Source organism: Geotrypetes seraphini, chromosome 6 (assembly GCF_902459505.1).
Source record: "Geotrypetes seraphini chromosome 6, aGeoSer1.1, whole genome shotgun sequence".
Lineage (NCBI taxonomy): Eukaryota > Metazoa > Chordata > Amphibia > Gymnophiona > Dermophiidae > Geotrypetes > Geotrypetes seraphini.
The window spans coordinates 184,535,736-184,561,119 of record NC_047089.1 but is presented as its reverse complement, the minus strand read 5'-3'; the positions used below and the strand labels follow the sequence as shown (position 1 = coordinate 184,561,119).

At 41.6% G+C, this 25,384-nt stretch overlaps 1 protein-coding gene across 1 annotated transcript in view; it reads right to left on the bottom strand.

Moving 5' to 3' along the window:
* The window catches only part of LOC117362012, a 38,344-nt gene extending 21,920 nt beyond the window's left edge, over positions 1–16,424 (bottom strand). The window contains exons 1-4 of the mRNA XM_033947726.1: positions 16,381–16,424; positions 15,025–15,058; positions 6,996–7,044; positions 3,897–4,095 (exon numbers count right to left, since the gene is read on the bottom strand). Of these exons, the coding sequence (XP_033803617.1) occupies positions 3,897–4,095; positions 6,996–7,044; positions 15,025–15,053 (277 nt within the window). The 5' untranslated portion in view covers positions 15,054–15,058; positions 16,381–16,424. The remainder of the gene's footprint in view (positions 1–3,896; positions 4,096–6,995; positions 7,045–15,024; positions 15,059–16,380) is intronic.
* Between the last annotated feature and the right edge of the window lie 8,960 nt (positions 16,425–25,384).

Sequence of the window (25,384 nt, the reverse complement as noted above, 5' to 3'; positions counted from 1 at the left end):
AACAGTGATGAATTTTGTCACCGTGTCATTCTCTATGTCTACCTGAGTTTCGAATGGAACTCAAAATTGGTTAATAAGCTTATGTGGCGTGGTAATTGACCACGCCTAGGGTTACCAGACGTCCTGATTTCCTCGGACATGTCCTCCTTTTGAGGACATGTCGGGGGGGGGGGGTCCGGACGGCTTTTCAAAATCCGGCACTTTGTCCAGGTTTTAAAAAAGCTGTGTCGGGCGGGGAGGACATCCGCGCAAGCGTGGCCATCACGTGATGTCATCCCATAGAATCTGCGCATGCCCGGACGTCCTCCCTGCCTGACGAGAGCAGACAGTATGGGTGGGGCTAGGGCAGGGCTAAGGCGGGATTAGGGGGCGGGATTAGGGCGGAGATGGGCAGACCTAGACGGGCCGGGAGCGGAGCTAAGGGGGCCAGATTTTCCGAAATAAAAATCTGGCAACCCTAACCACACCATTAAGAGCTCATTTAAAAAATTTAAAACAATTAATTAAGAGTTCTGTGTAGAACTCAGAGTGGTGCCTACCAATGCCTAAGTCGAGGTACCTAGAAGTGCCTATCCGCAAAGTTAGGCGTATGACTAAGGCGTCTGTTTAGGCACCTGTAAATTTAGGTCAGGAAGATCCTGGCTAATATATCTGTGCCTAGAGAATGACACGGGACAAATTTTCCCCATCTATGTGGATTCTTTCTTTCCCTGTCCCATCCCTATGAGCTCTGTCCCTGTTCCTGCCTCATTCCTGCAAACTCTGTCCTCATCTGCACAGGCTCTAGGTGTAGAGCTTTTGTTGATGTCTGTGATAGATGCTTTGCAACAGGGCATGGATAAACATGTAACATACTGTATGGTTTCGATTGAAGAGGCTGGTGCATTTTGATTCTGTTGACTTAAACCTGTTTTTGAGAAAATTAGAAAATTTAGGTATAGGAGGTATTATATTGCAATGGTTTAGATCAGGGGTGTCCAACCTTTTGGCTTCCCTGGGCCGCACTGGCCAAAAAAAAAATGTTTCTGGGGCCGCACAAATGCGCAAACGCTGCAGCAAGACAGAGGAGAGAGCCGGCAAGACGGTAAACACCCGGGGGCAGCAGAGGAAAACACTGCATCACCTTCAACCGGGGCCACACAAAATACTTCACGGGGCCGCATGCGGCCCTTGGGCCGCAGGTTGGACACCCCTGGTTTAGATCATATTTGTTTAACCGTGCATTTAGAGTGTAGGATGGTAGTAAGGCATCAAAGGAGGCTTTGGTGGGGAGGGTTATAGCTCATGGATCTGCTTTATCAGTGCTTCTGTTTAATATTTATGTAGCATCATTGGGGAAAGTATTTGAACAATCGCAGATTTCATACCGACAATGTGCCGATGACATGTTATTTTTCTTCCTACAATAAATTTACCGGTTTTTGTATTTCTGTTTATTCTACAAACCAATTTTTATCTTTATTTTGTCCAGACGTATTACTAAAAAATCCTGTTAATTATTGATAACTCATAATAAGTGCTCAGTCTTGTATCTCTTGCATGGGAGCCATAGCAAAGTTATTCCAGGACCATCATCGCACTTATAGGTCCTGTGTGCAATTGAGGAGTATTTGAAAATTACACAGTAGCATATTTGCACCATTGCATGGATTGCACATATTATTAATTTATATCACAGTAGCTAAGAAGAAAAAAACAAAAAGACTGTGGAACCATAGTTATCAGCATCCATGCCAATAAAGATAAGTACCATCTTTTATCGCATTTATTTATTGCTTTTATGGAATAACATATGTATACAAAGAGAGAGGCTGGATGACTGAATCATTATAAGATTAAGTATCAATTGCATATAGGACCTATAAGTGCGATGATAGTCCTGGAATAACTCTCCTATGGCTCCCATGCAAGAGATACAAGACTGAGCACTTATTATGAGTTATCAATAATTAACAGGATTTTTTTAGTAATACGTCTGGACAAAATAAAGATAAAAATTGGTTTGTAGAATTAACAGAAATACAAAAACTGGTAAATTTATTATAGGAATACAGAAGTACAAGTATTGCATAATTTGGCTCCTAATAATATTACATTCTTCTTCCTATTACATAAGTGGAGAAGGATTTGCAACAGTCCATAAATCATTACATTTTGAAGATAGAAGATTGCATGAGAAAGCATGGTTCATGCTTAAATGTGGGAAAAACAGAGGTAATGTTTGTTGGAAGGAGTGGGGAAGAGCTGTGGCTTGATTCCTTAAGTGTTTTGGGGGTGATGCTATCTTTGAGGAAAGAATTGACTGTTCTTGGGGTTGTTTTGGATTCAGGCCTGACCGTGAAACTGCAAACAGTTAAGACTGTTAAGGCATGTTTTAACCAACTTCATATGCCCTATTACTTGAAATCATTGATTTTGCCTTCTGATTTTCAGACTGTTGTGCAGGGTTCTGTCTAGGTTAGACTATTGTAACGCTCTCTATTTGGAATTTCAAAAATAAGAGGGACAGTGTTACAATTGGTACAAAATGCTGTAGCTAGGTTAGTAATAGAAGTTGACAGGATGGCACATATTACGCCAATTCTGAAGCAATTATATTGGTTACCAGTTGTATTTTGGGTACAACATATAGTTGTTTCTGTGGTCCATCAGGCTATTTACCATCAAACACCATGATATTTTCGACAAATTGTGGCACTCTATAAGCCTAAAGATCTTTACGATCTGAAAATCAAAAGCTATTAAATCCAATAATGCAGGGAAATTATGCAGATGACTTTCTGTATTGCTGGTGTGAAAATGTGGAATGCTCTGGTGGGCCAATTGTGGCTGTGTGTAAACCAGTTTCAATTTAAGAAACAGTTAAAAACTCAGCTGTTTGTTACTGCATTTTTGTAATTTATTAGTTGGGATTTGAAAAAAAGAATCTTCTTAACCATGTTTTCTATTGTATTCTTGCTATTGTATTCATTTGAAGCGAAGAAATTATTTAATTATATAGATTTTATGATATGGTTTGTTTTTATCATATGTATGTTTTAATTGATGTAAACCATTTAGTTATTTTGTAAACGGTATAAAAAAGCTTGTGCAGTTAAATCAGAGACTTCAAGAATGGGACAGGGACAGGGACAGAGGGACGGGACAGGGATATTGAGATCCCATAAGGACGGGGACATATTTTTCCCTGTGTCATTCTCTAATTAGGATGTCTAACAGTGCCTAAGATGAGTTAAGTGTATCTAGGCACAAGTCTATAAAAGATGCCTAGCAGTTGATTGACAACCATGCCGAATGGTGTCTAGGAGACAGGTATCACTAGGCACCGTTTACAGAATCAGTACCTGGGCTATAGTTATTTGCTGGAAGCATGGGAGAGTTTTAAGCTCACTTCTCGGCAGTGGTGTAGCGAGGGTGAGAGGCACCCCTCCTCGCCCTCCTCTCCACCCTCCTGCTTCTTCCCCACCTCCCCTTGCTGTATGCACACACCCTTCTCTATCCTGTACCTCTTTTAACTTCCCCGGCACCCGCTGCCCGCTGCCCGCATCTGCGTCGGCTCTTCTTCTGACATCACTTCCTAGACACTGATGTCAGAGGGAGAGGCAACGCTGGTGCAAGCAGCAGGTTGGAGTTGCTGCTCACACCAGAGAAAAGATAGAGATATGGTGGGGGAAGGGCGGGGTAGTGAAGGCGTGCGCAAGGCGGGGGAGGAGTGCTGTTGGTGCCCTCACCAAGATGGTTCCCAAAGCAGACTTTCCCCATCCCCTCCTTACTACGCCACTGCTTCCCAGGACTTTTTATTGGATCAGAGTGTAGTGTATTAACCTTAATAGCACTCTTTGTTCTTAGGTGTTCGTTAAATATAATGCTATACATAAATCCTCAAAGATTCTTACCTATCATAGGAGTTATTTTCCGCTTTATGTCCAAGAGTTGCCTTCTGTTCACTGTTAATACTATCGTCTTTGTAAAGTTTTCCCGAACGGTCAGGTATGGAGGTGTTGGATACCTGCCCCATAGCTGGATATAAGCTTCCATGCCAGTCGCCATCTTGGAGTAGGGCCTCCATGCTGAGGTTTGAAATGAGCCCTGTGACTATACAAGAGAAAGAGACAGAGTATGAGGAGATATTGTCACACACACCAGTTTCCTGGTACTGTACATATGCTTGCTATTGCAGAGTTCCCCGCCAGCGTGCCTTTAGGCCTGATCAGGTGTGGCACAGAAAAAATTGCCACTGTCTGATATTCACACTTCACAGCACATGTGTTCCTAAACATGCATGTAAATGGAGTGCAAAATGCCAGTATCTGTGGCCTCAAAGTTTAATCAGCCTCTTCTGGCAATTGCTTTCTAGATTATCACTAGTACTGTTAGCAAGAGAGAAGATGTGAGTCTGTATTAGGAATATATTGGGAGGAGGTAGACTAATATGATAATGTAAGGTGCCTTTTAAGGGAAATGCCTTATAAGGGAAGGGTCTTTGTCTCTTTTTCCTGATCTCTGTCAGAGGGTGGGGTTCGGGAGCAGCTGCAGAGCTTCAGTGCAGTCTAAGGGTTACAGATGTTTGGAAAAGGTGCACCACTGCTCTAGAGTCTGTTCTCTTAACAGATTTCCAGACGGAGGTTCAAAAAACCAATTGAAAAGGAGAGCAAAGTCTTCTCCCAGTCCTGAAGGAAGAGGAAAGATTTGATCAGAGAAGAAAGACATCCTGACAGATCATATAACTGCGCTATAGCTTTTTTCCACTGGTTACTTGTTTTTCTCCCCAATGCATTTATAGCAGGGTCTCCAAAGAGCTTCTCCTATCATAAGGAGGTTTCTGAACTCCTGCTTATAATTTGTGCTAATGTAGAAATAGGACAGAGTATATGGCCTGGAGTGTATTAAAATTTGGTAAAAGTTCCTGCCTAAATTTTAGAATTATTTAATATGCTGCATGGTGAATAAGTAGGAGTAATGTGGAGAGAAAACAGAATTTTTTTTAGGGGGGGGGGAATTCCAGCACTGGGAGTGTGCTAGAGAAAGTCCAGGAGGGCCCAAGAGAAACAGAAAAGGGGAGCTGTCTTTCCAGATGAACAGCTTGGCCTGATAGATGGAAAAAGTATAGAAAAGAGTCTCACCATAGAGATAAGACCTTGAAGGTTGCCTCCCTCCCTCCTTGTCACACAACAAAGCTACAGAGACCATGAGTATGGAAGTGATTCAACCAAAGAATTTAAAAGTAATTGTACTTGGAATATTTTTTACCCCAGAGCATTTTATTAAATATGAGGGTCATTTCAGAAATAATGCACACTATTTTTTTTTTTTTTTACGTTTATTTATTTTTTTCAAGTATTTCTTTACAATCCTTCAATATAGTCTCCCTGCTTTGCAATGACCAAGTCCTAACATCTGGGAAGCTTCATTATTCTAGCCAAGACACCATTTTTGTTCAGTTGCCGAATGGCTCTGGTACTGGCGGAAGAAAGCTCTTCCAGAGATGCAAAACAATGACCACGCATAGGTTGTTTCAACTTTGTTAAAAGGTTGAAGTCTGGACTGTAGGGAGCATGAAGTAACACCTCCCAGCCGTATTCGCATAGTTTTTCAATGACGAGTGGAAAGCTCCATCTTCCCCACAACCAAAAAAATTTTGATGAGCTCAAAAAACAAACAAATGATGATTTTTGCTTATTGATCATGAAGCCATCATCATCACAGACAAAGTTCCATGTGGAAGTGTCACAGCAGTATATTATCTTGATTTTTTGCAAAAAATGTGCAGAAAAATACACAAAACCCGACCCCAGTTGCTCTTGGCTGGGCCACTCATTCTTCACAACAACGCTCGCCCGCACATAGGGAATGTTGTCATTGAAAAATGACGCGAATATGGCTGGGAGGTGTTGTGACCATATGGCTCCAGAAAAAAGGGGACGGATTGAGACATCCGGGTTTTACTTCCATTGAAAGCAATGGAAGTAAGGAGAACAGATTGAGACATCTTGGTTGCTTTCAATGGAAGTAAAACCCGGATGTCTCAATCCGTCCCCTTTTTTCTGGAACCATATGGTCACACTAGTGTTACCTCATGTTCCCTACAGTCCAGACATGAGTCCATCAGACTTCGACCTTTTAACAAAGTTGAAATAACCTATGCATGGACATCGTTTCGCCTCTCTGGAAGAGCTTTCTTCTGCCGGTACCAGAGCCATTCGGCAACTGATCTACAATGGTGTCTTGTGTGGAATAATGAAGCTTTCCGGACGTTGGGACTTGGTCATTGCAAAGCAGGGAGACTATATTGAAGGATTGTAAAGAAATACTTGAAAAAAAATAAAGCATGTAAATTGAAAAAAATAGTGTGCATTATTTATGAAATGACCCTTGTATAATAGATACTCAGAATATGTATTAAAATGTGTTAATGTTTGAAAGGGATGAAACTAAAATATATCCGGTTCAGTTATTAAAATCTTTTATCATGCACAACACATTCAGGGCACCTATTTTCAAAAAGGAAACTCTTATTCTCTGTGTCTCCTGTGTTATATGGTTATCTTTATTTGATATTTATTTACTTAAATTTATAGCTCATCCTCCCTAAAGAGCTCAGAATGGGTTACAGTTTACATTCACAGTGTTACAGTTTAGGGTTTACATAAAGTGTATTGCAATATATCTTCATATAGGAATACTTACTGATGCTGGTGAAGGGTTGAGGGAGAGACTAGGCAAAAAGGTAGGGTATTACAGCTTTTTTAAAGTTAAGAAGTCCTTTAAGGGCTCTGATATGAGGAGGTAGGCTGTTCCAGAGGTTTGGTAAGAAATGGAACTAGGATCATTTCCAGGCTGTCTGGAGGAAATGCCCTGATGGTATATGTCCCACCTTTCCTCTGCAGGTATCAAAGCAGTTTATACTACATTGACTAGTAAGCAGGTATTCTAAGTATTTTCCCTATCTGTCCTGGCGGGTTCACAATCTAACAATCTAATGTTGTATTCCTTACCTGTAAGCAAGAGGGAGGACATGAACCACAGAAGAACTCAGAATTTGCACTGGAAAACAAATACAAATGTTATTCCTTAAGAAACTACTTCAACTGTACATAGTTTAGCTAGGATCAAGGCCAAGGCAAAAGGTACTGGGACACACAAGGCAAATGAACCTTGTGCTTACCCCACTGTGCTTACCCTTACTGTCAGCAATGCAAACGTTGAAAAATGTGTGTTTTAGGGTCAGCACTTCCTGATACTGATCTCCCGCACTACAAGATCAGCATCAGGAAGTACTGGTTCGGTGACCACATTGTTTTGAATGAACACAGGGAAGAGCTACGTACAATCAATAATACAACAATCTTTCCTTGTGATAAGGAAGCTAATATCCATCAGAAAATACTTTGAAACAGAGGCTTTCCAAATCAGTGCAATCCCCAATCCTATCCCAACTAGACTACTGTAAGGTAACACTAGTTCTTTGCTCTAAAACATTGCTATTGTGTCTACAACTAGTCCAAAATGCAGCAGTAAGACTCATATATGGACTATGGAAATCGAAACACCTACAACCCTACTATATGAAACTACATTTACTGCCTATAACCATAAGGATCAAGTTTAAATTAGGCATAATTGCCTTTAAGATCCTGACAGGCAACGCCCCCAACTACCTGACAGAGTTGGCCATCCTACTCCAGGGTGCCTCCAACAAATATTCCACCAGAAATCTTTTCCACTTAAAATTCCCAGCATGCAACAATATAAAGTACACCAAATGGATTACCTTATCCATCCAATATCAATTAGCAAAATGCTTGAACCCACTACCACTTACACTATGATCTTGTGACCACTATCTCAGATTCAAAAAATGTTTAAAAGTATTTCTATGCCAAAACAGGAAGCCAACCCTGAAGTAACTGAAACGGTAATTGTAAAAGCCCTTTTCTAAACTGTCTAATGCAGTGGTCTTCGCTAATTTTTAAGCGAGGGCTTCTACTTTTCTTCCCTCCTCCTCCATTCCATGGTCTGGCATCTCTCTCTCTCTCCCCTTCCCTCTACCTCAGGTAGTTCGACATCTTTCTCCTTCCCTTCCCTGGAATCTCTCTCCTCCTTCCCTTCCATGGTCTGGCATCTTTCTCTCCTTCTCTCACATCTCTGGTAATCTGACATCCTTACCTTTCCCCCTTATTGTGGTCTAGTATCTCACTCCTCTCCTTCTGTTCCCTCTTCCCTAGCATGGTCTGGTATCTCTGTCCTTCCCTCCCTCGGAGGCCCGGTACCTCTTTCATTCTTCCCCATCCCCACAGACCAGCATCTCTTCAGTAACCCTCCTCCATGATTCCTACTCCCCATGATCTGGTGCTTGCTCACCCTTCCCAGCAGCTATACCAAAAGATTATAAAGCTAGCTCAGAAGAAGTTTCTAACTACCGCCCTATAGCCAATATTCCATTCCTTGCAAAAATAACCGAAAGATTAGTCTTCAACCAACTTTCAGACTTTATTGAAGCTTCAAATGCACTTCACCCCAACCAAACAGGTTTCCGGAAATTTTACAATACCAAACTTTCATTAATTGGTCTGACAAACAATATCCATTACTTCTTAGATCACCATAAATCAGTTGTTCTTTTTTCATTAGATTTGTCTGCGGCCTTTGATACTATCGATCATGTTCTACTGTTAGAGCGACTTGAATCTTTCGGTGTTACCGATCAAGTTCTAAAATGGTTTGCATCTTATCTTTCTAATCGCTCCTCGATTATTCATTTTAATAATGAGCAATCTAAACCATTCACATCAACTTACGGTATTCCTCAAGGTTCCATTTTATCACCTCTTTTATTCAATATCTTTCTAGCACCACTTTTAAGCTTATGTCAATCCATCGGTCTTACAGTTTTTGCATATGCCGACGACATTCAATTACTTCATCCTTTAGATCCGAGCAATATTAACGAAATTCAGGCAATAAACAACAAACTCGACCAAATAAAAAAATGGCTTGATAATAACTGATTAGCATTAAACATAAAAAAACCAAAACAATGCTATTCACTTGGAAAAAGGATATCTCATTAAGCTCCACTTTTATCTTAGACAATACCCCACTTGATATCGTCCCTTCGTTAAAAATTTTGGGCATCATTGTCGATGATAAGCTCTCATTTCATGAAAATATAGGGCACACAATCAAATCGTGTTTTTTTAAATTACGCATGATACGCTCTATAGCCAAATTTCTTGAATCTAAGTCCATTAATATACTGATTCACTCTCTGATCATTTCCAAAATTGACTACTGCAATTCTCTCTTCTTTAATATCCCATAAAAAGAAAAAAAAAAGATTACAAATTATTCAGAATACAGCAATTAAACTGATACATAAGGCAAAAAAATTTGATCATGTTACACCTCTAATGATAGATTCACATTGGCTCCCAATAAGCCATCGAATCACATTTAAAATATTACTTCTAGTTTTCAAAGCCCTAACCTACAAGGAACCACAGTTCATTACCAGGATGCTTACTCCATATAACGCAGCTCAAACTCTTCGGTCATCCTCCAATAATTTAACAGTTCCATCCTTGAAAATAATCGGAACCAGAAGACAGGATATGTTTTCGGTTATAGCACCTTTTCTCTGGAACTCCATTCCTCAATTTATTAGAAATGAAAAAGACCTTGTCTCCTTTAAAAAATCCCTAAAAACTTATCTCTTCAAAGACGCTTTTAATCTATGATTTCCTCAGCCAAATTTTTTTTCTTTTTTTCTTAACTGTTTAACTTACTATTTTAAAGTCCTATTCCCCCTTATGTTATTTTCCCTTTTGTTTTTCAACTCCTTAAAAGAAATTGTAACTTTTTCCTTCTTCTCTTCCCGACTCATGTATAGTCTTATTTAGTTTGTCCTTTATTTGTTATTTTATTAGTTATTATATTTTAATTTGTATTTTACATCACTTAGGAAATTAAATAAGCGATTTATCAAGCATTAATAAAACTTGAAACTTCTTTCAATCTTCAGCATGAATGAAGCAAACACATTGCCTTCGACGGTCCGGAAAGATTTCCCTCTGCTACTGCTTTCTGTTCCTGCATAGGCAGGAAGCAGTAGCAGAGGGAAAGCTTACAGGTTGCCGAAGGCAGTATGTTTAGTTCATTCATGCTGTCAGTAGCCCAAAGAGTGAAAAAGTGGCTGCCAGGATTGGCTCCTTTGGGAGTGGAGGGGGTTAGAATGGAACCCCAGACTGCAGTGTGAGCCACCCAGAAGGTCTCCGATGGGTTGCCATTGGCTCACGGGCCTTGCAATGAAGACCACTGGTCTAATGCAACTCCTGGGACATAAAGATGAGCCAATGATGACCTACTTGATCTATGTATTTGTAACTATGACCTAATTGTATTAGCAACTGGACTGATCTACCTGTACTAGCAACTCTATTGAATATCTGTGTCAAACTTTGTGGGTAACTGGCCCAACCTCTTGTAATGTAATCTGACTTTGAACTGAATAGGTAAAGGCAGAATAGAAAGCCTGATTAACATAACATAAAATAACATAAACATGTACAGCACTGCCACTGGACCAGCCTTCCTTTGAACTTTGAGCTGATTTCTCAATCACTTAACTATCTGTCTTCACCTTTACAACAATCGGAAAAAAATCAGTCTGAAAAATAATTCTGTATACTGTTTACAGTTTATCTGGTATTGTCCTCCCAGGGGAGGGGAGGATGGTGTTAATATTTAGAAAATAGAAAGGGTATTGAACTGCCAGGGCTCCCTTTTTTGACTGCTTATCCTACTACAACCATCCACCAGGTAAAGTAATAATAAACACCTAAAGAATCTGTGGCTGATAGTCAGCCCTGGTATTCTAATATTTTAATACAGTATATGTAAAAGTATAGCAATATAGAATCATGGAATGAAAATCAAATGCTCTTATTTCATCACTAAACAATTTCTAGCTAAACAACCCAGCAACTTTTGGAAAGAGTGAACAAGTGATTCACATCTACCCTTTCCACTCCACTCAGTATTTTATAGACCTCTATCATATCACCCCTATGCCATCTCTTCTCCAAGATGAAGAGCCCTAGCCGCTTTAGCCTTTCCTCATAGGGAAGTCATCCCAAACCTTTTATCAATTTCGTCGCCCTGCTCTATACCTTTTCTAATTCCGCTGTATCTTTTTTGAGATATGGTGACCAGAATTGCACACAGTATTCGAGGTACAGCCATACCATAGAGCAGGGGTACCCACACTTTTTTGGCTTGCAAGCTACTTTTAAAATGACCAAGTCAAAATGATCTACCAACAATAAAATTAAAAAAAAAAACAACACAAAACACACTGTATGCAGAGAAAATGCTAATTATAATTTATATTCGGGAGGGGGGGGGTTTCAAAGAGGTCAAGGCAGATGACTTTAAAATATGCAATGTCACCTCAGTAACAACTATACAAAAATAGACAAATATACCCCCTCCCTTTTTACTAAACCGCAATAGCGTTTTTTAGTGCAGGGAGCTGTGCTGAATACCCCGCACTGCTCTCGACACTCATAGGCTCCTTGCGCTAAAATCCACTACTGCGGTTTAGTAAAAGGGGGCCATAGTGCAAAATATAGACAGCAGATATAAATTCTCAAAACGGACACATTTTGATCACTAAATTGAAAATAAAATCATTTTTCCTACCTTTGTTGTCTGGTGATTTCATGAGTCTCTGGTTGCACTTTCTTCTTCTGTCTGTGTATCCAATATTTCTTCCCTTCTTTCTGCCTCCTGCATGCTTCATCTCCTCCAGACCTCATTCCATTCCCCAACCAACATCTCTATCCTTCCATGAGTCCAACTTTTTCTTCCTCTCTCCCTGCTCCTCCCCTTTCTTTCTTTCTGTCTCCCTGCCCCCTTTCTTTCTTTCTGCCTTCCTGCCTTTCTTTCTGTCTCCCTGTCTTTCTGCCTCCCTGTCTTTTCTGTCTCCCTGTTCTGCCTCCCTGTCTTTATGTCTCCCCTTTCTTTCTCCCCAAGCTACTGCCGGAGCTGTCGTCTGGGAACAGGCCCCCAAGCCACCGCTGACTTCTGGGAACACCACTGACTTATGGGCCCCCAAGCCACCGCAAACGCCGCCATTGCCGAGTTCTTTGTTTTCCGACACTGCAACAGGCCAGCAGCCTCCTCCCTAACGTCAATTTTGACGTTGGAGAGGAAGTTCCGGGCCAGCAAGGTAGCGATTGGCTGGCCTGGAACTTCCTCTCCGACGTCAGAATTGATGTTGGGGAGAACGCTTCTGCAGGGAGAGCTTGGGGCGGCGGTGGGGGATGTTGGGGAGAGGAAGGCTGATCGGCCCGGTAGATCTCGTAGGCAACGTGAGTTGATCACAGAGCCCGGGTTGGGCTCTGTGATCGACTTGCATTGCCTTTCGAGATCTACCGGTCGATCACGATCGATGTATTGGGCACCCCTGCCATAGAGCAATGGAAGGGCATTACAACATTTTCCATTCCTTCCTTGATAATTCCTAACATTCTATTTGCTGCCACACATTGAACTGAGGGTTTCCACGTATCCTCAACAATGACACCTGGATCCTATTCCTGGGCAGTGACTCCTAACCAGTTAGTGCCACTAACTGTTACATAAAGCCGTAGCTGGCGATTTTGTGGGCAATCTAGAGGTAGAGTCAGCACTTAATCACCTAAGTTAACTGGAGAAATCAGATCACATAAAACACAGGTATATGTGACTTGGCTTGGCCACTGTAGAAACAGGATGCTGGGCTAGATAGACCATTGGTCTGAACCAGTATGGCTATTCTTATGCTCTTACAGTCCTACCTTTGTTTGTTTCACTTACACAGTTGAATATTGCAGGCAATCAGATAAGGAACAGCCAGACTCACACACCCAAAACATTAAATGCTGGCCCTTAGACATGGCCTGGCATTGAATATCTGGGCATAACACTGGCAGTAGCCAACCCCCCCCCCCCTCCCCGCTTGACCTCCACTGGCTGAATATTTATCCCTTAGTGTCCAAGTTAGCAGTTTGGCATTTGTTCCCTGCTGCAGCTGCATTGCAGTTTTCTTACTAGACCCAAAGACACTTTTTTTTTTTTTTTTTTTAAATGGCTCTTTATGCACTCCTGTGAAGCATCTTTTGGATATTGCAAATAAGCAAGTCTACCAACATATAAACTCCTAAATAATAGGACATGAATTGTAGCCTAAAGATATCTTAAAAACATGAGAATAGCCTTATTGGATCAGACCAATGATCCATCAAGCCCAGTAGCCCGTTCTCCTGGTGGCCAATCCAGGTCCCTAGTACCTAGCCAAACCCAAAAAGTAGCAACATTCCATGCTACCGATCCAGGGCAAGCAGTGGCTTCCCCCATGTCTTTCTCAATAACAGACTATGGACTTTTCTTCCAGGAAATTGTCCAAACCTTTCTTAAAACCAGCCTCGCCATCTGCTCTTACCACAACCTCTGGCAATGTGTTCTAGAACTTAACTATTCTCTAAGTGAAAAAAATATTTCCTCCTATTGGTTTTAAAAGTATTTCCCCATAACTTCATCGAGTGTCCCCTAGTCTTTGTAATTTTTTGACGGAGTGAAAAATCGATCCACTTGTACCCATTCTATTCCACTCCTGGAGAAGGAAATTCTGAAAGGATTCTTGGGAATAATTTGGTACATATTAGGGTTAAATAGGAGAGGAGGGGGATTCCTCTGTTCACTGAATCTTTCAGAGGTATCAAGGTGCAGGGAGCTGCTTTGCCTTTGCTGTCAACGGGGAGGCTATAATGCACATTGTGTGGACTCCTCCCACTGCTAATAGCAGAGAGCTACTATTGGCTCTTTTGAAAGATTCAGAGTTTTTTCAACCTGAGAACAGTGTAGAGCAGGGGTGTCCAACCTTTTGGCTTCCCTGGGCCGCATTGGCCGAAAAAAAATGTTTCTGGGGCCACACAAACGTGCAAACGCTGCAGCAAGACATAGGAGGGAGCTGGCAAGACGGTAAACACCCGGGGGCAATAGAAGAAAACACTGCATCGCCCTCAACCGGGGCCACACAAAATACTTCACGGGGCCGCATGCGGCCCTTGAGCCACAGGTTGGACACTCCTGGAGTAGAGAGAGAGAAAGCAGCTGGAGTGAGAGGGAAGGGAGAAGTTTGAAGTAGGGAGAAACAGCCTATCTCTCTCTGGTTAATAGTTTTGTGGGAGATGGCAGAAAATTTCTCTAAGCAGCTGGCTACCTCTATACATACAGCTCTGGGGATCAGTGTCCCAGAACCCTGAATATACTGGTAGAGGAGGAATTTCTATTTGTCATATTTACCCTCTTTTTACCTGATAGTGTCCTTCCGGCCTGCCTCCTGTGCACATAGCCAGCTATAGGGTATGATAGGAGGCCAGGGATTACAATAGGATGAGGGTTGTCCATAAAAGAGAGTAAGTTAAAAATAGTACTGTTTAGGCATTAGATATCAAGATTCCCCACTGTTGTATCTTGGTCACATCCTATGGTACTCATTACATCAATGTTCAGATAAGTAACTTTTCTTATTATTACTACTAATAATCCATTCTTTTGAGATTTGCATTAGTTACTCCTGAGCTGTTTTCATTGAGATACATTTGATATACATCATTTGTCAAAGCGTATCCTTGGTTGGTGTGATAGAGAACAGAATGTGCAATGATAGTTCTCTGCCTTCTTGGTGTGTATCTTCTTTGACCGGTGTATAAAGGTGGCACTGAGCATATTCATCATCATATATTATTATTATTTTCATTAGTAGGTTATTATTATATTATTTGGGGGTTTTCCTTTTTATTTAATATTTTTTTGTTCTTTTTGAGGCACTAAAGTTGCTTGAAGATATTAAAGAGTGTTGATTTCAGTATATGTTCCTCAATATTTTTGTTGGACTCATTACATTTGAACAGAGGGGAGATTAGGAATGGAGAAGTTACAGGAGTAAAGAATGGTAAGAAAGAGACAAGCATAGCTTACCAAGATATCTCCATGGGAATGACGCTCATTCAAGCTGAAGACAGATCATAATAATGCACAGTTAGAAGGTTTTAGATAGTCAAAATCATGACCAGATAAAGAATCAAGAACATTCATCTAGTAAACCTTTGCATATGAAGTGACAGCTGCTAGTCAGATTCTGGTGAATTTCAACAGGATAAACTTCAGAATCATATTTGCCCTACCCATAGGGCTCCTTATACCGTGCGCTAAACTACTGGATGTGCCAACCGCTACCACCTCCTTTTAAGCAGGTGGTAGTTTTTGGCCAGCGCAGGGGTTAGCACGTGATGAAAAGTCACACGCGTTAACCCCAATAGCGCGCCTTTGTAAAAGGAGCTAATAGAGTTTGACCTGTTCAATTCACTTTAACAAAGGTTATTGTGCTTCTAGAGAGATGACAGGCCAGACATGGATTGAATGACCACACAAGTGCTGATCAGACATGTTGAAAAGCTCTAATAAATATTTCAATAAAACCCATCACCATTTACAAGATATGTGCAGTGATTAAATCGTTGATTGGAAGATGAAAGATTTCTACAAAAAATATTTGGGTGTTGTCTGCTTTCTTAGAACTCTGTCTTTCATAGAACTTGGAAAATGCAGAAAGGCAGCCAAGGCAGGTTAAACGTAAGCCAAATGCAGTCTGGGAGAATGTTTGAAAAATAAATTGCTTGTTTTAGGAATCATTTTTTGACAATTTGAAGTTGATTTCCTTTTCAGAGATATATTTGCTATAGGGTTTAATGCAAAATCTTTCACCTAGAGGGCAAAAAAACCTTTAGTTTAAGAAGAAACAGAAAATTATACCAAGTTCTCAAGATGCACAATAAAATCAATCAATCAATACCTAATATGCCTCCATGAATCAAAGTTCAGGCAGAAAAAGCTATTTTGCCTATAATTCAAATATTTTATGATATGCACCTGCATGTAACCATCTGGGCCAACATTTATTTATTTATTTACTGAATCTAGACTCTCTACTACATTTGCTGCTTCTACATGACTTTAATATTGGAATGAGGGCCTTGTGATTGAATGAGGAATGAGTTTGTATTTTGGCTGATTCTTCCACTGGATCTCTACTACTCACTGAGAGAAATCTCAAACAGATCTGCATCCTGGACTGGAGGTCTTACTACTATCCATACATGGGTAATATTATTTTAGTCATTTTCTAGGTAGTCTCAAAGTGAAACATATAGCACCTTTGGTGTAGGCTGTTCATGTTGTTTGCCTTATTCTATGCAACCTGTTTTCTGATGCTGTATAACTTCTTTATGCAAAACAGGAACAATTTAGCTATTAGTGAACTGCTGATAATCCTACCTGTACAGACAAGCTCCTGCTGACTCTGAGGTTGTCGCTTTGCCGCTTCCTTATCATTGCACTGGTTTCTGTCTGGAGTTTTATAGCTAGTGTGAAGCTGTGGGTGGGGTAATTATACCGTTCTCAAATTACTAACGCATAAAATTATTCAACACACATAGCAGGAGAACATTATTTTATGCAATTTAGTAAGAATGGTTTATAAAAAGACATGGGCAATGCTGATTTGCAATGGACCAGTGACTAAACATATTTTAGCATGACGCTTTTTATAAACTGAATTGGTAGTTTCTTGAAGCTGAAGTAATTACTTTATTTTATACAGTGTGAGCAGAAACCACAGTTCTGAATTTTTTAAAAATTGACACAGAGCCTCAAAAAACAACACAAAACCCACATAAGTTAAAGAATTTAAAGTATCAGACAAAGATGGTAGATTGACATTACAGTCAGCAAATTGCATTTTACAGACCACTCCTTACAATCATGTAACCAATGTTTTGGAATCTTTTGAAATTCATCATTTGCAACTAAAATTCTTTATCCAAAGCAATTTTGTGTTAATAGTGCCATAAATGACAGCTTATCTCAAAAGCATATTCTCACCATAACTGTAAATTTATATATTCAATTATTTAGCCCATCCTACCAAAAGAACCCAGAATGGGTTATAGGCGTACATACACAGTATAGTCAAGACATATATAGACAAGACGTATTTGGGAAGCTAATGGTACAATAGAAACATAGAACATAGAAAGATGACGGCAGAAAAGGGCTATAGCCCATCAAGTCTGCCCACTCTACTGACCCACCCAATTTAGTCTGTGTGCTAATGACCCAACTCTTTAACTCGACTTTCTTAGTGATTCTACGTAGGTGACCCATTTATTCTTAAAGTCAGGCATGCTGGTGGCTTTGACCACCTGCACTGGAAGCTTGTTCCAGCGATCTATCACTCTTTCCGTGAAGAAGTACTTCCTAGTGTCGCCATTAAATTTCCCTCCTCTGAGTTTGAGCGGATGTCCTCTTGTGGCCGAGGGTCCTTTGGGAAAGAAAATGTCATCTTCCACCTCGACACGTCCTGTGATGTACTTAAATATCTCAATCATGTCCCCCCTCTCCCTACGTTCCTCAAGAGTGTAGAGCTGCAGTTTGTGCAATCTCTCTTCGTATGAGAGACCCTTGAGCCCCGAGATCGTCCTAGTGGCCATCCGCTGAACCAACTCGACTCTGAGCACGTCTTTATGGTAATGTGGCCTCCAGAATTGCACACAGTATTCCAGATGAGGTCTCACCATGGCTCTGTACAGTGGCATTATGATTTCATGTTTCCGGCTGACGAAACTTCTATTGATACAACCCATCATCTGCCTTGCCTTGGATGAGGCCTTCTCCACTTGTTTGGCAGCCTTCATATCTGCACTGATGATTACTCCCAAATCTTGTTCTATTGAAGTCCTAGCTAATGTTTCTCCATTCAAGGTGTAAGTTCTGCATGGATTACCGCTACCGAGGTGCATGACCTTACATTTCTTAGCGTTGAAGCCCAGCTTCCAGGTCGAGGACCAGCATTCCAATGTAAGCAGGTCCTGCGCCCTACTGTCCTGCAAGTTGCTTTCACTTACTATATTGCATAGTTTGGCGGCGTTGGCGAATAATGTTACTTTACCTTGAAGCCCTCGAGTCAAGTCACCTATGAATATGTTAAAAAGGAGTGGACCCAGGACCGAGCCCTGCGGCACTCTGCTGGTCACCTCCGAAGTCTCAGAGAGGGTGCCGTTTACCACCACCCTCTGACATCTGCCACTCAGCCAATCGTTGACCCATGTAGTCAGTGTCTCGCCTAACCCCATTGATTTCATCTTGCTTAACAGCCTGCGATGAGGGACGCTATCAAAAGCCTTACTGAAGTCTAAGTACACGATGTCCAGAGACTCTCCCGAGTCTAGCTTTCCTGTTACCCAGTCAAAGAAGCTTATGAGATTGGATTGGCAGGACCTACCCTTGGTAAAACCATGTTGACTGGGATCCCTTAGATTCCCCTCATCCAAGATCGTGTCTAATTCACGTTTAAGTAGTGTTTCCATGAGTTTACACACTATTGATGTGAGACTCACTGGTCTGTAATTCGCAGCCTCTGCCCTGCAACCCTTTTTGTGCAGAGGGACGACATTAGCTGTTTTCCAGTCCAGGGGGACTTTCCCCGTACTTAGGGAGAGATTGAAGAGTATGGCTAACGGTTCCGCCAGGACATCAGCCAGCTCTCTGAGCACTCTTGGGTGCAAATTGTCTGGTCCCATGGCTTTGTTCACCTTGAGTCTTGACAGTTCGCTGTAAACATCAACCGGTGTGAACTCAAATTTCTGAAACGGGTCTTCCGCACTTGGCGTTGCCTCCAGCTGTGGCCCATGCCCTGGTTTCTCGCAGGTGAAGACTGAGCAGAAGTATTCATTCAGTAGTTTGGCTTTATCAGAATCTGCTTCCAGATAATTCCCGTCCGGTGTTCTAAGGCGTACAATCCCGTCTGTGTTCTTTTTTCTGTCACTAATATACTTAAAGAAGGATGACCGAGAAATGGTAGACAGAGAACCTCAGAGATGCACTAGGTAACTATACATGATATAGTAGATATAAACATCCGAGATACACTAATCAACTATAGAGATATAAACATCCGAGATATTCTAATTAACTATACATGCTTTGGTGAAGAACTTATTGCTATGGTCTAGCTGATGAGTTTATCTGAGATCATTTAGGCTTGGTCTTTTCATGGTGCTGGATTTGTGAAGAGGAAGGTTTTCATGGCTTTCCTAAAGTTCCATAGGTCGTCCAGCTCTCTGATAGATGGGGAGGGGATGAGGTTCCATAGTTTGGGTATGAAGTGTGAGTAGGCGTATCTGTAGGCTGATTCTGTTTTGAGGACGCGTCCAGGGAGTAGAGATAACCGTCTTTCTTTTTGTGAACTTAACAGTCGGCTTGGGTTGTAGATTGGTAGCTTGGGAATCATGTAGCCTGGTACCAATTTCTTGAAGGTTTTGAATGCCAGGACTAGGGCTTTAAAGATGCAGCACTTCTTGATGGGTAACCAATGAACCGATGCTAGCGATAATGTTGACAGAGGCTCTACAAAGCTAATGCTTGACACCATATTGGAACCACTGATGTTTTGACTAGAACTGTACCTAATACCATATTTTACTATTCAGCCAAATATGAATAAAGAAAAAATTATTTGACTGAATACTAATACCAAATTAGAATAATGGGCATTCAGCTTTAACATAACAAATAATAAAAGAAGCAACATGCAATCAGAGATCAAGTGTTTATTTCGGTAGGATTTAACACATGAAATTTCTGACCTGCTGTTAGTGATCTGTAACCTGTCGTTAAAATCATCTGTAGTGCCTGAAGATTGGAGGGTGGCCAATATTACGCCAATTTTTAAAAAGGCTCTAGGGGAGATCCGGGAAATTACAGACTGGTAAGCCTCACTTCAGTGCCGGACAAAATGTTAGAAACTATTATAAAAAATAAAATTGTGGAACACAGACAAACATGATTTAATGAGACAGAGTTATCATTCGTTCAGCTGAGGGAGATCTTGCTTCACAAATTTGCTTGACTTCTCTGAAGGTGTGAATAAACATGTGGATAAAGGTGAGCCAGTTGATATAGTGTATCTAGATTTTCAGAAAGCTTTTGATAAAGTTCCTCATGAGAGGCTCCTGAGAAAATTAAAGAGTCATGGGATAGGTGTCAAAGTTGTGGATAGGGAATTGGTTATTAGATAGAAAACAGAGGTAGGGTCAAATGGTCATTTTCTCAGTGGAGGAGAGTAAACAGTGGAGTGCCGCAGGGGTCTGTACTGGGACCGGAGCTATTTAACTTATTTATAAATGATCTGGAAATTGGAATGATGAGTGAGGTGATTAAATATGCAGATGACTAAACTGTTCAAAGTTGTTAAAACGCATGAGGATTGTGAAAAATTGCAGGTGGACTTTAGGAAATTGGTAGACTGTGACGTCCAAGTGGCAGGTGAAATTTAATGTGGACAAATGCAAAGTGATGCACATTGGGAAGAATAACCTGAATCACAGTTACCAGATGCTAGGGTCCACCTTGGAGGTTAGAGCCTAAGAAAAGGATCTGGGTATCATTGTAGACAATACGATGAAACCTTCTGCCCAATGTATGGTGGCAGCCAAAAAAGCAAACAGGATGCTGGGAATTATTAAAAAAGGGATGGTTAATAAGACTAAGAATGTCATAATGTCCCTATATCGCTACATGGTGCAACCTCATTTGGAGTATTGGGTTCAATTCTGGTGTCCTTATCTCATGAAAGATATAGTGGTGCTAGAAAAGGTTCAAAGAAGAGCAACAAAGATGGTAAAGGGGATGGAACTCCTCTCATATGAGGAAAGACTAAAACTTTTAGGGCTCTTCATCTTGGAAAAGAGATAGCTGAGGGGAGATATGATTGAAGTCTACAAAATCCTGAGTGGAGTAGAACGGGTACAAATGGATCGATTTTTCGCTCCATCAAAAATTACAAAGACTAGGGGACACTTGATGAAGTTACAAAGAAATACTTTTAAAACCAATAGGAGGAAATTTTTTTCACTCAGAGAATAGTTAAGCTTTGGAACACGTTGCCAGAGGATGTGGTAAGAGCAGATAGCGTAGCTGGTTTTAAGAAAGGTTTAGACAAGTTCCTGGAGGAAAAGTCCATAGTCTGTTATTGAGAAAGACATCGGGGAAGCCACTGCTTGCCCTGTATTGATATCATGGAATATTGCTACACTTTGGATTTTGACCAGGTACTAGTGACCTGGATTGGCCACCGTGAGAACGGGCTACTGGGCTTGATGGACCATTAGTCTGACCCAGTAAGGCTATTCTTATGTTCTTTGAAAGCTCATCATAAAATGCACCGTTAGTTCAATGAAAAAGGTATTACCTTATTTCCTTTGTTTTTTTTTGTTTTATTTCTTTATATTACCTTGGAAAGTTGACTAACATGGCCACCATACCATTTTATATAGAAACATAGAACCCTAATGGCAGATAAAGGCCGAATGGCATATCCTGTCTGCCCATCCACAACATCTGTAATTTCCTCCTCTCCCTGAGAGATTCAACATGCCTGTTCCATACTTTGGGGGAATTCAGATACAGTCTTCATCTCCACCACCTCCATCGGGAGACTATTCCACACATCTACCACCCTTTCTGTAAAGAAGCATTTTCTTACATTTACTCCTGAGCCTATCACCTCTTAACTTCATCATATGTCCTCTCCTTCTGGAATTTTCCTTGTTTTGAAAAAGGCTCATCTCCTGTACATTAATGCCACAAAGATATTTAAACATCTCTAACATATTCCCTTTCTCCAGAGTATACATATTAAGGTTTCTAAGTCTGTCCCCATATGTTTTATGACAAAGACCACTAACCAGTTTTGTAGCAGCCCTCTGGACCAACTCCATTCTATTTATATCTTTTTGAAGATGCGATCTAAAAAATTGCACACAATATTCCAAATGGGGCCTCACTAGACACTTATACAATGGCATTATCATCCCCGTTTCCTACTGGCCATTCCTCTCAAGATGCACCCAAGCATTTTCCTGGCTTTGAATGTCACCTTTTCTACCTTTATTATTACCGTGAGATCATCAGACACAATCACCTCCAAGTCCCGCTCTTCTTCAGTACACAGAAGGACTTCTTCTCCTATACTATCCTGTTCTGGATTTTTGGAGCCCAAGTGCATAGCCTTACATATTTTAGCATTAAATCTTAGTTGCTAATTACCAGACCATTCTTCAAGCTTCGCCATATCCCGCCTTATGTCTACCCTATTGCAGAGCTTGGTATCATCCACAAAAAGACAAACTATGCCAGACAGTCCTTTCACAATATCACTCACAAAGATGATAAATAGAGCCAGCCCAAGGACAGATCCCTGCGGCACTCCACTAACAGCATCCTTATCCTCCAAGCAAACTCCATTTTCTGCTACTTTTTGTCTCCTTCCACTTAACCAACTTTTAATACTGTTAGTCACTTTAGTGCCCATACCGCATGCATTCAGTTTATTTATCAATCGCCTATGCAGCACCATATCAAAAGCTTTGCTAAAGTCCAAGTACACTACATCTAGCGCCCCTCTCATGTTCAACTGTGTGGTCACCCCAGTCAAAGAAATCAAGCTGATTCATCTGACGAGGCCTGCCTCTCATAATATCCTACTTTCTGAAGAAAGGAGGACATATGTAGTCACATTGTCTGTGATCCTGTCTCCCAACTTTCTTAATTGGTCTTTACTGTCCTATCTGGATCAGATTTTCATGGCATATTGGAGGGAATGAGAACTGTGATGGGGTATTTTATATCACTTCATTTATTTTATGAACATGTGTGCTCAGTTGTCATCCAGAAGGACACTAGGCTGCATAGAGAGAAGCATAACCAGCAGAAGAAAGAAGTGCTAATGCACTTGTACAGGTCCCACTCAAAACATGCCCACAAGCCCCCCTCCCCTTTACTATTTGGATGTACAGCAGTGGGATTTGTACGTTTCAACCACATGGACTTCCATTTTGGAATTTTGGGATATCCGTATACATTAAAAATAAGCATTATAGGCACCTATATGGCCTTCACACATAGGCAATCGGTTATAATATTACTCTCCATATGAATAACTCAAAAAGAAAATGACACATTTATAATGAAAGTCAGAGACACGCCTTTGTTACAGATGAAAAAACCAACAACTAGTTACATCAGTAACAGGAAGGAAAGACCAGGAAGAAATTAATCACAAACCAAATTACAGTACCAGAAAATATAGGCCCTCTATTACACAGAAATCATCACCATAAGGCTGCAGTCCATAAATATCTCAAGCCAGCTTGAAAGACCTTGAGTTATTCTGCCAAGAAAAATGGAAACACTGCACAATTCCACAGTACAAAATTAGGAGATACTTATTAGAGAATGACACGGTGAAAAAATTGGTCCCCGTCACCGCCCCGTCCCCGTCTCACCATCCCCGTCACCGCCCCGTCCCCGTCTCACCATCCCCGTCACCGCCCCGTCCCCGTCTCACCATCCTCTTCACCGCCCCGTCACCGCCACTGCCACCCCATTCACCGCCCCGTCACCGCCACTGCAATCCCATTCACTTTTCTTTATTTACGTATAAAGGAAACATTCTTTAAAACTTTAAAACTTAGTTAAATATTAGTTAATAACTATACAAAAACAAAACACGCAGAGAAAAAATTAATTAATATAAATTCTCAAAACTGACACATTTTGATCACTAAATTTAAAATAGTTATTTTTCATACAGTTTTTCAATCACTAATCTTCCACCACCCCTGGGGCTAGCAATGCAAAAACAAACACGACATGTACTTTAAATGCTGCCGTGATTAGCATAGTGACCGCGGCTACGGCTGCAAGTCTCCCCTCCCCCCAGCGATCACGGCAGGAGGGCACCCAACCCCTCCTGTAGACCCCCCCAACGGCCCTCCCGACAATCGCAGCAGAAGGGTACCCAACCCCTCCTGCCGGTCCTCCCAATGGCCTCCCCTAAGATCGCCGGCAGGAGGGTACCCAACCCCTCCTGCTGGACCCCCCCCCCAACGAACCCTCCCACCCCGGAACCCCCTTAGTCTTACTTTCCAAGTTGGACCGGACGGCTCCTCACACGTATGGCCAGCAGGCTTGCCTCCGTCCAAATGAGGCGGGCCCGCCCCTACCCTGCCCAACACACAGGATCCTAGGGCCTGATTGGTCTAGGCACCTAAAGCCACTCCCGCTATAGGAGGGGCCTTAGGTGCTTGGGCCAATCAGGCCCTAGGATCCTGTGGGTTAGGCAGGGGAGGGGAGGGGCGGGCCCGCCTCATTTGGACGGAGGCAGGCCTGCTGGCCAGACGAGCGAGGAGCGGTGAAACACAGGTAAATAGCGGTTCCTAGAAGGGGGTACATTGGCCCGCGGGGACAAACCTGTTCACCGTTTCCGCGGTCGGTGAATGGCCTTGTCCCCGTCACCGCAGCAACTGCTAGTTTTCTTCCCCGTTTTCGGCGGTGACCCGCGGCTTAAATGCGGTGGCCGCGGGTAAACCGTCACCGTGTCATTCTCTAATACTTATCCTAAATGACTCATGGCTGTTATTGACGAAAAAAGGATTTCCACAAAATCTTAAATCCAGTGGTATGAAAATTTATGGAATCAAGATTTTTGGGTTTTCTATGATTGTTCTTTCACACTAAACTAATTGCTTTCACTACATTCTCAAATGAATTCCAGAGTTTAATTACATATTGAATGAAGAAATATTTTCTCCTGTTTGTTTTAAATCTACCTCTTAGTAGCTTCATCGCATGCCCCCTAGTCTTAGGGCTCCTTTTACAAAGTCGCGCTAGCGGGGTTAATGTGCACGACTTTTCATCACGCGCTAACCCCCACGCTGGCCAAAAACTGCCACCCACTCAAGAGGAGGCGGTAGTGGCTAGCACGTCCGGCGGTTTAGCGTGTACTATTATATGCGTTAAACCGCTAGCACCCTTTCTTAAAGGAGCCTTTAGTATTTTTGGAAAAAGGAAACAAGCAATTCACATCTATCCGATCCACTCTACTCAGTATTTTATAGACCTCTATCTTATCTCCCCTGCTACTCCTTGGATTTTGGCCAGGTACTAGTGACCTGGATTGACCACTCTGAGAACGGGCTACTGGGCTTGATGGACCATTGGTCTGACCTAGTAAAGCTATTCTTATGTTCTCCAAGCTTAAGAGTCCTAGCCACTTTAGCCTTTCCTCATAGGGAAGTCTGTCATTTTATTCTTTATAACAGTCTCTACCTTTTTGCCCAGTACCGACATCAGACTCACCAGTCTATAAGGTCCCAGATTACCTCTGGAACCCTTTTTAAAAAATTGGCATCATGTTGGCTACCCTCCAGTCTTCCTCAAC